We start from the raw sequence: 13,348 nt of genomic DNA, 5'->3' as shown, positions 1-13,348 counted from the left end.
CCAGCACAGCTATGGGACACTTCAGATAACCAACATCTGGAGTCCCATGCCTGTCCTTGGCATATTAGTGAAGCGGCGGTCCTTACCCTGCTTTTTCTCTTTACATGTGCCCTTTCTGTGCCCCCTTGTCAGTGTCCACCCATTCAGTATTTCAGGTAAGGTAAGACTGTATCTTCTGCTGTTCTGGGAATCACTGGAAAGTAAGAAGCCCAAAGCCTAAGCTGTCCCATCTCAGAATGTTGTGTTGGTGGATGCATCATAGCGGGCATACCCAGCCAGCATGGATCTTGTGATCCACCTGGATCGCAGTTGGGAACTTGGAGACTCTACAGCTTAGTTCCATAGTGCTGCTGTCCTAGGTAAGCATGGGCTTGGGTGTGCCACTGTGATGTAATGCAAAAACATGCAAAAAGACATAGCCTGGGTCAGTCTTGGTCTTTTGACATGTTGCACTGATGTAGCTCTCCACTCAGTCTCCCTTCCCTTCAAGTGTAGTCAGTGTATGTAGGTGAGAGTAGTAAATGTATGAAGGTCAGGACAGCAATTAGTGAGTTACTTCAGTCCCTCATCCCTTAGGTCCATTGTTGAATGGGCACATGTAAGGCAGAGGTAAAGCAGACTGCTGGCACTGAAAGAGGTCATGAGACCATAGTGGTATCAGCAGACTGAGTGGGCAGCCAGCACAGCTATAGGGCACTACAGATAACCAACATCTGGGAGCCCCATGCTCGTCCTTGGCATATTAGTGGAGCGGTGGTCCTTACCCTGCTTTTTCTCTTTACATGTGCCCTGGCTGTGCACCCTTGTCAGTGTCCACCCATGCTTTATTTCAGATAAGGTAAGACTGTCTTCGGCATCACCGCGGAAGATGTTCACCTGTTCAGAACGGATGGCATTCACCTGAGGAGGGCATTGCGTTGTTCTTTACCAACCTCCACAATGGCGTGATGAGAGCCATGCAAGACTGCCAACATGCAGCTTGTGAGAAGAATGGAAAACACCCATGACCAAGTCGGACCAATATAGTAAATAAAACACTATTATGAAATGTGTTGTGTAAAACTCATTTCTCTGAGCTTGGCAAACGACTCTGATGGAAATTATGATTTTTTTCATCTTTTGGTAAATAACTTTGCAAAGGAGCATCTGAATGTGCCAAGTAATATCTCATTTTGAAGAAAGTATTGTTGGTTCCAACATGGTAAAATAATTGTGCCTGTATGTTTGACACATGTGCAGATATCAAAGTTTGTTTGGTACTTATGGTTCTGGAAATTATGATTTTTTTCATATTTTGGTAAATAACTTTGAAAGGGAGCATCTGAATGTGCCAAGTAATATCTCATTTTGAAGACAGTATTGCTGGTTCTAACATGGTAAAAGAATTGTGCCTGTATGATTGACAGATAGGCAGATATCAAAGTTTGTTTCGGACTTAGGTTATGGAAATTAGGATTTTTTTCATATTTTGCTAAATAACTTTGCAAGGGAGCATTTGGATATGCTAAGTAATACCTCATTTTGAGGACAGTACTGATAGTTCTAACATGGTTAAAAATAGTGCCTGTATGTTGTACTTGTAGGCAGATATCAAAGTTTGTTTGGAATTAGGTTATGGAAATTATGATTTTTTTTTCATATTTTGGTAAATAACTTTGCAAGGGAGCATGTCAGTGTGCCAAGTAATACCTCATTTTGAAGAGTGTTACTCCTTACAACATGGTAAAAGAACTATGTATGTGCACTCTACACATGTACAGATATCACAGTTTGTTTAGTCTTCTACGATTATGTAAATTATACACTTACAATACTTTTCATTATTATGCCCGTATCATTGCAAGGGAGCATGGTGATCACACAAATGATGCATCATTTTGAAGCTGACATTCAGATGCACAACTTCTACACTGACATGTAGGCTCTGTCTGTTACAGGTGATGAGATATTATGCTTTGTTTATTTATCAATTATGAAAAATAATATATTAATCATATTTCTGTGAATATCTCAAGAAAGGAACATCACACAGTAATGGTTAAGGTATCATTTTAAAGCGGACATTCATATTAACAAATTACATCCAAGTTGTATGGGTCTACATGGTACTTTGACCAATATATCGTGCTTTGTTTTTCCAAATAGGTAAATATGCACAATATCAGCATTCCTTGCCAAATATTTAATAATGACTGATATACACTATCAACATTTACACTGTTGGAAAGGTCAGTGTCTGCTGAACAACTTTTGCGTTTACATTTTTAGTCTAGCTCTTATAGTTAGAGTTATGAACATTTGTTTTCTGTATGGTATTAGAAATGGGTTTTCTGAAAACGAGCTCAGGCTGCAGTGTTGTTCCTATGGTGGAATTAACCAGGCAGCTTTTTCTGAGCTGCTCCGGAGTGAAGGAGTTAAACAAAAATAAATCTACTCCCAAGGATAGGCAGCATCTCAACTGCAAGAAATGTCTTCAACTCTTGCAGCCACAAAGTTGATACAGAATTTATTAACCAAGACAAAAGAGGCAGTACTTTTTTGCCAGCTACACACAAAACTGTCAAATTCTGACCTTTCTGGGGAAAATTGTGATTTTTCTCAGTATACCTGAAGCCCTTGAGTAAAATTACTGAAAGACTTACGTGAAGCTTTCTTTTACAATACTAGATTTAAGAAAACTACGAAGTGCAAGTATTAACTTGCTGAAAAGTATTCTAAAATTACAAATGTGCTTTAAAACAACTCTTCATACAAATGGTGTTACTACTTACTTGTCATCCCTCTTTAGGCATCTGACCAAGATTGGCAAAATTCCAGATTTTATTAAATCGTCAATGGGAGGATTTCTATCACTCGACAATAACTTTCTGTATAAAAAAAAAAAAAAACTAACAATTATGCATTCAACTTTTAGTCCAATCTTCGCAAAGTGTCACAGATTTAAATGTCTAGCACTGGACTCCCTTTATCAGAGAGAACCAGCAAAACCTGAGGAAAGTTAACATGCTAAGCATTTTCACAGAAAAGCCTTACTGCATTTGCTGCGCAGTCAGTTTACAATTTGCCCTTCACATCAGCACAGGATCAGGTACAAACTTCATAGTTCAAGTCCTCAACGGATGAACAAAGACATTAAATAATTGTAACCATCACCAAGAAGCAACCAGATTCACTGCAATTCTAGTTAACTCTTGATCCAAACATCATGAGGCCTGCATTTTCATAGTTAACAAAAAAAATAGCTAAAAATAAGAGGAAATGCTTCTTGGGTAACCTAAAGATTAAAAGACAAACTAAAGTTACCTTGCAGCTTGTACTGCGCTTAGCTGAATAACTGGATTGTCACTAGTAGCATTCTGTAAAAGAGAAAAAGTAAACTGTTGATTTACACAATAAGGAAAAACTCCAACTGTGAAAATTTACTTGAAACAAAGAAATCATACCTGAAGTATTGCTTCTAACGTTATGTTTTGCTGTAAATAAAAAAGTAAAAATTAGTACCTCAATAAAAATGAGCACAACATATCAGAGATTTGTTCTCTGCAATGGGAAACACTTCAGAACAAAACATCTGCCATCTGATGCTCTCCTTGACACTAATTCTATGTACAGTCACAGTTAGGATGAAACAAGGCACCCGCCTTCAGCAGGGTTAAGGTTCATGTGCATGCTTACAGGATCCCATATTCTGATGTTCGACCAATAAAGTCAGACGAGAAATGAAACCTTGCCGTCATGATGTAGCAACTGAAGCAACTTGTGTAAGTGGAACAGAAGGAAGTAAAGCAGCCAAATAGAAGAGAGGAAAGTTAAGTCATGTAGAATTTTACCAAACCAGTAGACGTTCTTCTCTTTACTGTTACAGTATTCTTAACATGAGGAATCCCCTGCCAAGGGTCGCCTGACATCCAGACAGTATACCAAGCTTTCAGGATGTAACAGCTGCACAGTACATCACACATATGCTCCCCGCACAAGGCTTAAGGCATAAAAGCGATGTCCAGACATACCATCCTTAGAACTGAGAGCCCCAGGAGGAACACCAGCAATAGGATACCAGAGGGTAACACACAGAGGGACAAAAGACCAGGGAGAGGAGGAAGGGATTGAATACTGCAACAGTGAAGAGGACCCCTACTGTTACAGTAAGATCTTGCACAACTGTACTATGTCCTTCCATTTTACTGTTGCAGTATTCTATACAATAGGGAGAGTGCTATAACTTAGGAAGAATGGGAGGAGGAAGGGCCAATAGAGCCTTCTAAGAAACCACGGAGAATGACCCTAGCAAAACCAACTCTAACCCTCGATATGACACCAACTCGTAATGCAAGGCCAAGGTATGCTCAGAAGACCAGGTAGTTGCCTCAAGGCTAAAATTAGTATACATACCCTTGAAAAAAGCACCAGAAGCCACAGTCCTAGCAGAGTGAGCCTTAACCACAGAAGGAATGCTCTTACAGGATTAAAAAAAAAAAAAAATAAAAAAATAAATGACTTTAGAAATCCAAAAGGAAATAGTCTGCTTAGAAACTGCCAAACCTAAAGATCTAGGATGAAAAAAACACAAAAAATGATTAGATTTTCTAAAATCTTTAGTTTTCTCCAAATAAAATCTGAGTTTTCTATGCATATCAAAAGTGTGCAATACCTTCTCACTAGCACATAGCAGAGAAGGGAAAAAAAAAGTGGACAAATTAATAAACTGATTAAGAGACAACTCATGCACTACCTTAGGCATAAAAAGGAGTGGCATGGAGAGAGACACTGTCCTTGTGAAAAACTAAAAAGGGAGGAACAGCCATTAGGGCTTAAAGCTCAGACATCAGTCTGGCAAAAGTAAGGACTAACAAATGAAAAGTCTTTCAAGAACAACGCTATAAGGAAGCTGTAGGCTCAAAAAGGAACTTGAGTCAATTTCTCCAAAACAAAATTAAGATCAGCAAGGAGGAACAGGTTTCCTAGAAGGGTCTAATATGAAGGACTCCTTTAACTGTCTGGCCTTGAACCTACAGGCCAAAGGAGGAGCTAAATGCAGACAAACAGCTGAGAGGTGAGCTTTAAAAGAATATGCCAAATCCAGAATTGAGCAATTCACAAAGAATCAAATGAACATCCACAGTTAGTGGGTCCATGTTATGAGAAAGATGCCTAACAGAAAACTTCTTCCATTTGGACAAATAGGATTTCCGAGTAGTGGGTTTCCTGGCTTCCTGTAGAACCCGAAGCATGTTCTCAGCAGAAAAGTGCCTACAGGGAATCAAATCCCATCACCCAGAGTGTCAGTTGAAGAGCAGACAGGTGGAGATGGACGACAGATCCATTGTCTTGTGTGAGAAGATCCATCCTGTAAGGTACCCTTGTGATGCTTGCCCTTGGCTAAGTGCAGAACACAAGGGAACCAATGTTGCCTGGGCCAAAAGGGAGTAGCCACCAAGATTTTGGGAGCATCCTGTTTTATCTTCACAGGACTTTTGGAATGAGAGAAAGGGGAGTGAAGGCATAAAGAAATATCCCCTTCCCCTTCCATAAAAAAGATAGGGAGCCCACTTCCCAGGGCAGAGGACATGGAGTCCTGGGCACAGAAAGGAAGCTGCCTGTTTAGAGGGGAGGCAGACAGATCTGCTTGAGGAATAACCCCACTGGTGGCTCATGTCCAGAAACACATTTCTGTAAAGCATCCACTCATGAGATTGTGCTATGGACCAGCTCAGGGAGTCTGCCACAAAATTCTGACACGAATGCACACTGCCTGAAGTGTGACTTGATATTGAACTGCTAGCTCCCAAACCTGGAGTGCCAATCTGCAAAGAATATAGGACCTTCTGTCGCCCCTTGTTTGTTGACATAGCACATCACTGTGGTGTTGCCTGTTAAGATCATTAGGGGCTCTGGAGAAAACAGAGGATGGAAAGCAGTTACAGCCAACAGAAGAGCTCATCTCCTTGAAATTGATATGCTCCTTCAGTTGCTGAGGAGACCAAAGGCCTTGCACCTTTAGTTTTTCGAAGGAAGCCTTTCAACCCCTGTCTGAGGAGTCTGAACAGCTCCTGAGAGGGAAGCGGAGGTTGAAAGGGACGCCCTGAATTAGCAGTCAGTTGATTAATCCACCACTGAAATTCCAACTTCAGACATGGAAGAGGAGGAAGTGGAAACTCTAAAGGATGAAAATGCTTAAGCCAAACTGACTTTAAATACCACTGAAGCTTTCTCATGTGCAATCTGGCAAAGGGAAGCATAGGGATGGAAGTCATGAATCCCAAGGCCCTCAGAAATTCCCTGGCTGAAATCAAAGCCAGACGAAGAAGGGACTGAAAAAAGGAAAATCAGAGTCAAAGCCTTGGGAGGAGGCAGACATACTAGTACAGGAACAGTCTGGATTCTGCATCCCAGTACAACATGATCCTGTGCAGGAACAGGAAGGACGTTTGAAAATTTAGTGAACTCCAGCTGTGCAACACAGCAAAGACCCACTGAAGGTACTGTAAACAAATCTCTGGAGAGGAAGTTTGTATAAGCAGGTTGTCTAAATATGGAAAGGCCTGAATGCCTTTGAGCCTGCAAAAAAAAAAAAAAAAAAAAAAAAAAGCAATCACAGGAGCTAGGCATTTGGTGAATACCCTTGGGGCAGTACAAATGCCATAGGGCAAAGCAGAGAACTGAAAATGCCAGGAAGCAGAGAAACAAATACTTCCTGAAAAAGGAATGAATAGGGATATGCAGGTAATCATCCTTGAGGTCCAGAGAGACCATAAAAGCCCGAGGGAAGCAGTAGACGGAACAAAGTCTGAAGTGATAACATTCAAAAGGAAGGAACCTTCAGATAAGTGTTCAGGTGAAAAAGATTCAGAATGGGTCTCCAAGTGCTCTCGTTCCTGGGGACCAAAAACATTCTGGAATAAAACCCCTTCCCCTTTTCAACAGCTGGAATCTCTTGAATAGTTCTGAGTCAGAAGACCCTGAAGCACCTCTGGAAAGAAGCTCAACTGATCTTCAGGTGGCTGAGGAATGCCCATGAAGGGAAGAAGAGATTTCAAACTATGAAACACTGCTTGTGAATAATGGAAAGAACCCAGGAATCCAGGGTTATGCTCAACTAGACAGGAAGGGACAGAAAAAGATGTGAAACAAGAATGTGGCTGGGAAGAATAGGACAATCAGACAGCACAGAGTTTATCACGAAAGAAAGGCTTCTGAGCAGAAGTCTGTGTAGACTTAGCAGGTGGAACCCACCCTACCATTCTTCTTGCCTTTAGGAGAAGAACTAGACTGCCTTCTAACAAAGACCGGTTTATTGGGATAGTTTCTCTGGAACTTTGGCACAGGGGAGACAAGAATATGTTTCAGGTCCTGTAACTACTTGCTTTTTTCCTGCAGGGACTTGAACAAATCAGCTGCAGAAAAGTACAGTTTTGTACCTACCATAAATGTAGATGTCCGAACAGGATAGCATCTGCAGTCCTTACAAATGGGTTGTCCTGTCGTCAGGCAGCCCTTCGGTCGGCCGGATTCCAAAGTCTGGGTCTGGCCTTGGCTGGTGTCGCACTTCACCCGACGTCATCACTGCAGGTCTTCGGGTATAAAGGCATCAGCCGACACCATTTTCCTCAGTGTTTCTTGCCCCAGATGCCAGTTGCCCCCTTGGATAGCTAAATTTTTGGATAAATGCCAATGTTTCCAAAAAAGGTAGAAAGCAAACACAAAAAATAAGCATGTATGTACATATATACAAACAAATACACCATAAGAGATCCCCCTCATCTAGCTATTAGGTGGGCAAATACCCTAGGAGTACCACAGAGGGGAAGGAGGGTGGGTAATCCTGACTGCAGATGCTATCCTGTTCGGACATCTACATTTATGGTAGGTACAAAACTGTACTATGTCCTTCAAGGATGTATCTGCAGTCCTCACAAATGGGTAGAATACCATAGCCAAACTAGGGGAGGAGGAAGAAGAAATTATGGTGTAGTTAGGATCCCTTGCAAAACAGCAGTGGCAAACCCTGCTCGGGATCTAGAGTATAGAGGTAAGTTATAATGCTTAGCAAATGTACGCACGGAGGTCCAAGTAGCAGCCTCTATAATGTCCTTGGTAGCCACTCCTCATAAGAAAGCTGTGGTAGTGGCTGTAGCCCTTGTAGAATGAGGCCTTATGTTCTGTGGAATTTGCTTTCCATGGTAGGAGTAAGAATCTTATGCAATTTCCTATCCACTTGGAGATTGTCTGTTTGGAAATTGCTTATCCTTCCCTTCCTGTTGCATATGCTACTAGAAGCTGGTCAGTTTTTCTATTGCCCTTGGTTCTGTCCAGGTAGTAGCGCAACTGTCTATGTACATCCAAGGTATGCAGCAGTCTTTCCCCCCTGTTCTGTGGATTGGGAAAGAAGGTAGGTAGGTGGATTGCCTGGTTTAGAGACACTCTGGATACCACCTTAGGCATAAATGTAGGATTAGTTCTCATGGACACTCTATCTTGATGGAAGATTAGGAAGGGTTGTACTGCCATTAAAGCCTGTAGTTCCGAAACCCTTCTTGCTGAAGTAATTGCCAGTAGGAAAGCAGTTTTCCAGGATAGGTGTTGAAGATCTGCTGTTGCTGCTGGTTCGAATGGAGGGAGTGTCAATTTTTCTAGCACAAAGTTCAAGTCCCATGCTGGTAATGGTGGTTTCCTAGGAGGTTTTACATTCTTAATTCCTCTCAGAAACTGCCTGAGTAGAGGATGTGAGAAGACAGGGGGATCGAAGCTGTATTCTGCAGAAATAGCTGATGCATGTATCTTGATGGAGGAATAGGACAGGCCTGTATGGAGAAGCTCTGCCAAATACTCCAGAATGTTGGCCATATCTACCTTTGACACATCTTTCCCTCTTTCAGTACTCCAAATGACAAACCTTTTCCATTTTCCTGCATAGTTCCTTCTTGTTGAAGGTCTGCGGGCCTCAAGGATAATGTCTTTAACCCCTTTGGGATAAATCTGGGTTAGTTGCTCTTATGTAATGTTCCAGGCAGTCAGTTGCAGAGTTTTCAGGTTTGGATGCAGGATGTTGTAGTCGCTCTGAGTTAACATCAAAGGAATCAGGGGTATTGTCCACGTTTCCCCCCCCCCCGAGACATGCTCCTCAGTAATGGATACCAATGTTGTCTTGGCCAATTTGGAGCTATCAGAATTATCCTTGGACGTTCCTCTTTGATTTTCAGTAGTACCTTGTGCATCAAAGGAAGAGGTGGGAATGCATATGCTGTCAGGCCTTTCCAACTGAAGGATAGAGTCTCCACCTTCCAAGCAAGTGGGTGGTATGTCCTTGTGCAGAATTTCTTGAGCTGGTGATTGAGTGGGGATGCGAATAGGTCTATTTGTGGCATTCCCCATTTCTTTGTGATGGCCTTGAAGATGTCCGGGTGTAGCATCCATTCGTGAGCATCTGAGGTAGTTCTGCTTAACATGTCTGCTAGGATGTTTTCTTTTCCCGGTACAAATATTGCCTGTAACTGAATGTTGTAACTCAGAGCCATATTCCATAGGTCCAGAGCCATTCGGCATAGGGGTATGAATGAGTGCCTCCCTGTTTGTTGATGTACCACATGACTGTGGTGTTGTCTGTCCTTATCAATTGGCCTTCTTTGAGGAATGGTCTGAAATTCTGGATTGCTAGTTTTACTGCCAGCATTTCTTTTTGATTTATGTGCAGGTGCAGTTGATCTGGAGTCCATAAGCCTTGAATGCACTTGTCCAGCATGTGGGCCCCCCAACCGAGGTCTGAGGCGTCCGTTGTGATGGTTTGGCTTGTTTGAATGCTGTGGAAGGACAAACCTGGGTTTGACTGGCATGCTTGAGCCCACCATAGGAACTCTTGTTTCAGGCATGGGATTAGTGGTATTTCGGTTTCTACGCTGTGCCTGTGCTGAGACCATAAATTCTTTAGGTACCACTGTAGCTTTCTCATATGCAGTCTGGCATGGGGGACCAGGATTATGCAGGATGCCATGAAGCCCAAGGCCTGCAGTACTTTCCTTGCTGTTAGTTTGTTCTGCTTTGTTAATGCCAAGAAGTAAAGAGGAAGTTGTTCTTGTTTTTCTGCAGTTAGGAATGCCATCTGTTTTACTGTGTCCAATTCTGCACCCAAGAATGTTCTTGTTTGGGATGGTATCAGTCTTGACTTTTTTAAATTGACTGTGTATCCCAGGGCTTGTAGTAAGCAAATGACTCTTTGTAAGTCTTGTGTCAGCTTGTTTTTGTTGTCCGCTTGTATCAGGCAGTCGTCCAGGTATGGATAAATTTGGATTCCCTGAAGCCTGCAGTGAGCGATTACTGATGCCAGGCATTTCGTGAACACTCTGGGCGCAGTAGATAAGCCAAAGGGCAATGCTGAGAATTGATAATGCTCTGATCCTGCAAGAAATCTGAGGTATCTTCTGCAATGTGGTCGTATGGGGACGTGCAGGTATGCCTCCTTGAGATCTAGAGTTACCAGCCAATACTCCTTGCCCAGCATGGGAAGAAGTTGCTGTAGAGTCAGCATTTTGAATTTTGGAACAATGATGAATGTGTTTAAAGCGGACAGGTCAAGAATAGGTCTCCAACTTTTCTCTTTTCTTGGTACTAGGAAGAGTCTGGAGTAAAATCCCTTGCCCTGTTCTGTAGGTGGTACCCTTTCCACAGCTCTCATCTTTGTTAATTGAGCTATTTGTTTTAGAGCTTCTGTCTTTTGATTTGGTGGTAGGTTTGGCATTCCTCTTTTTACTGGTAAAGTGTGGAAATGAAACCTGTAGCCTTGGTCTAGTTTGCAAAATCCACTTGTCTCTTGTGATATAGTGCCAGTTTTTTGAAAATAAGGTTAACTTTCCGCCTAAGGGTGCTGCTATTTGTTCCCTGGTAGGCGGTGTCAGAGCCAAGTCACTGTGATTGTCCTGTTGCAGTGGTAGTGGTTGTATCTGTGCCTCGTTGGTTATTGCCTTGCCACTGGCGTCCCCTGTAGGCACCTCCTCTGGATTGATTTCTGCCTCTGGAACGTCTATTCCTGCCTCTCTGAGTTTTAGAGGAGTCTGGAAAGGACCAATTTTTGGAAGGCCAGTTCCTACTAAACCTTGGGGGCTGAACCTGTAAGAAATCTTTAACTGTTTGTACAGATTTTGCCTTCTCTTCCATTTTCTTCATGACCTGTTGGGCAGGAGAACCAAATAGACTGACCTTATCCATAGGAGCATCCAATAGCTTTGCTTTAACATGATCCGGCAAGACCTGTTCTTTCAACCATGCATGCCTTCTTATAACTGTGCCAGTCATGGCTGATCTAAATGAAGCCTCCAGTGCATCATAGCCACATTTTAAAGAATGGTTACTAACCTGCTGAATGTTATTCACCATTTCTAAAACATATTTCTTATCTAAGGAATCATCAGAGGACAGTTTCTTAGTTAACTGATCAAGCATAAACTCTTGGTATTGGATCATATGAAACTGACAGTTCAAAGCTCTAGCTGAGAGAGTAGCAGAGGTGTATACTTTTTACCCCATCTCTCTAAGGACCTGGATTCCCTTTCAGAAGGAGAGGGTTTTTCGCTGAGGTCGAAGCTACTGCCTTAGGCCCCTGGGAGATATACAAGGCTCCTTTTGCAGATCCTGAGACTAAGTGGTGATGAGTGTCCGGGACCCTGTAAAACCTATCGGGCTTAGCAGGGGCTGGAGGTAAAGTATCAGGAGCAGTGCAAGCATCATTAAATGCATCATCCACAACAGGAAGAACTGGAGGTATAGCTAAGGGCCTATGTTGCGGTAAGTGTAAAAGGTCCTAAGCCTTTTTCTTGAATCTGAGAAATCTTGTCCCTGCCATTGGAATTGCTCTCTCATGGCATGTAAGGTTTCCCCAAAGGAAAATTCCTCTGGTGGAGAGGCAGAAGGAATCGATTCTTCAGCATCGGAATCTTCATAAGTAGAAAAAGGAGCCTCTGGATGGTCTGTATTGTCTGTATCATCAGAAGAGTCATCTGAGGACACTGGCTCAGGGGGCTCTGCTCTAGGACTCTTTTCTGGAGGCTGAGAGGCCCTGTCTGGGTGAGATTGGGATCCCCTTATTAAAGAGATGAGATCCTCTGCCAGAGTAAGCATTTGGGAACTGGAACTGGGCCTGTGAGAGGGGGGTTTAACAGGCACAGACTTAGCAGTTTTGGCTGCTTTAGCCCTGGCAAAGGCCTTTATAGACATGGCTGCAGGAGGCCTAGCAGCACCACGTGCTGGGGTAGAGACATCCAAAGGGATGGTGTCCGATAATTCTTGAGAAACCACAGTAGTAGGCAAAACTTCAGAGGCCGATTCAACTAGGGTAGAAGGGGTCTCGGTAGTAGTCATGGATTCGGCTGAAGATTGACCCGTTTGCTTGGTTTCGGCCGAAACCGAGACACTCACGGTTTGCTTAACCGTGGTTTTGGCCGAAACCGCGGACCGCAAGTGTCGGTCCTTTTCTTTGCGTTTCTTAATTTGAGTAGTCGGAGGATCCGACGGCATAATGTACGCAAAATCTGAGCCGAAAAACTGTTCAGCAAACTCCGACCGACGCCTAAGCGTTCGTCGGTTGAAGGAAGCACAGGCTAAACAAGCTGCTATGTCGTGGTCTGGGCCTAAACAAGGTAAGCAGTAAGAGTGGAAATCTTTATGAGGTATTTGTTTCCCACAAGTTAAACAGTTATTCACTTTTTCTGACATCGGCTGAGGCAAGAAAGAGTCCCCAACGGGGTACTTAGCTTTTTAGAAGTCTTCGAAGTAGTATTCGGTAGTAGTAATCTCTGGATCTGACCGACCGGCACTTGCGAACAGCTTCTGCTTCGGGCACCACGCGGCAAGAAAGACTGAGGAAAATGGCGTCGGCTGATGCCTTTATACCCGAAGACCTGCAGTGATGACGTCGGGTGAAGTGCGACACCAGCCGAGGCCAGACCCAGACTTTGGAATCCGGCCGACCAAAGGGCTGCCTGACGACAGGACAACCCATTTGTAAGGACTGCAGATGCATCCTTGAAGGACATCACCAAACATTTGTTGCCCCAGAGGAGCATACATCAACTTTAACAGGCAGAGGTTGAAGCCATAGGCAGGAATATCTCCAACACAAAGCCAGAAGTAGCAGCCCTAGAGAAAGCATCTGCTTCATCATAACTACATTTAATGGAATGGTGAGGTACCTGGAAAGAAGCCCCTAAGAGAGAAAAGGCAGAAATCTTTCCCCTCAAAAATTAGGAAGGTCAGAAATAACCTGACAAGCCTGAGAAAGGAGAGCCACAACATATCTGGTCATAAAAGAGTCTGATACTTAATAGCCTGAAAGGCTAGGGTGGCAGAATATAAACCTGTT

At 43.1% G+C, this 13,348-nt stretch overlaps 1 protein-coding gene across 1 annotated transcript in view; it reads right to left on the bottom strand.

The window, feature by feature from the left end:
* KPNA3 (karyopherin subunit alpha 3) overlaps positions 1 to 13,348 on the bottom strand; it is a 1,434,883-nt gene that overhangs the window by 1,060,794 nt on the left and 360,741 nt on the right. The window contains exons 4-9 of the mRNA XM_044072030.1: positions 3,444 to 3,473; positions 3,304 to 3,356; positions 2,772 to 2,867; positions 1,690 to 1,708; positions 783 to 822; positions 168 to 178 (exon numbers count right to left, since the gene is read on the bottom strand). Coding sequence (XP_043927965.1) covers positions 168 to 178; positions 783 to 822; positions 1,690 to 1,708; positions 2,772 to 2,867; positions 3,304 to 3,356; positions 3,444 to 3,473 — 249 coding nt within the window. The remainder of the gene's footprint in view (positions 1 to 167; positions 179 to 782; positions 823 to 1,689; positions 1,709 to 2,771; positions 2,868 to 3,303; positions 3,357 to 3,443; positions 3,474 to 13,348) is intronic.

Source organism: Protopterus annectens, chromosome 5.part0 (assembly GCF_019279795.1).
Source record: "Protopterus annectens isolate FY-2018-M chromosome 5.part0, PAN1.0, whole genome shotgun sequence".
NCBI classification, from domain to species: domain Eukaryota; kingdom Metazoa; phylum Chordata; order Ceratodontiformes; family Protopteridae; genus Protopterus; species Protopterus annectens.
Note: the sequence above shows the minus strand (reverse complement) of the source record. Positions and strands in the feature narration are given on the sequence as shown.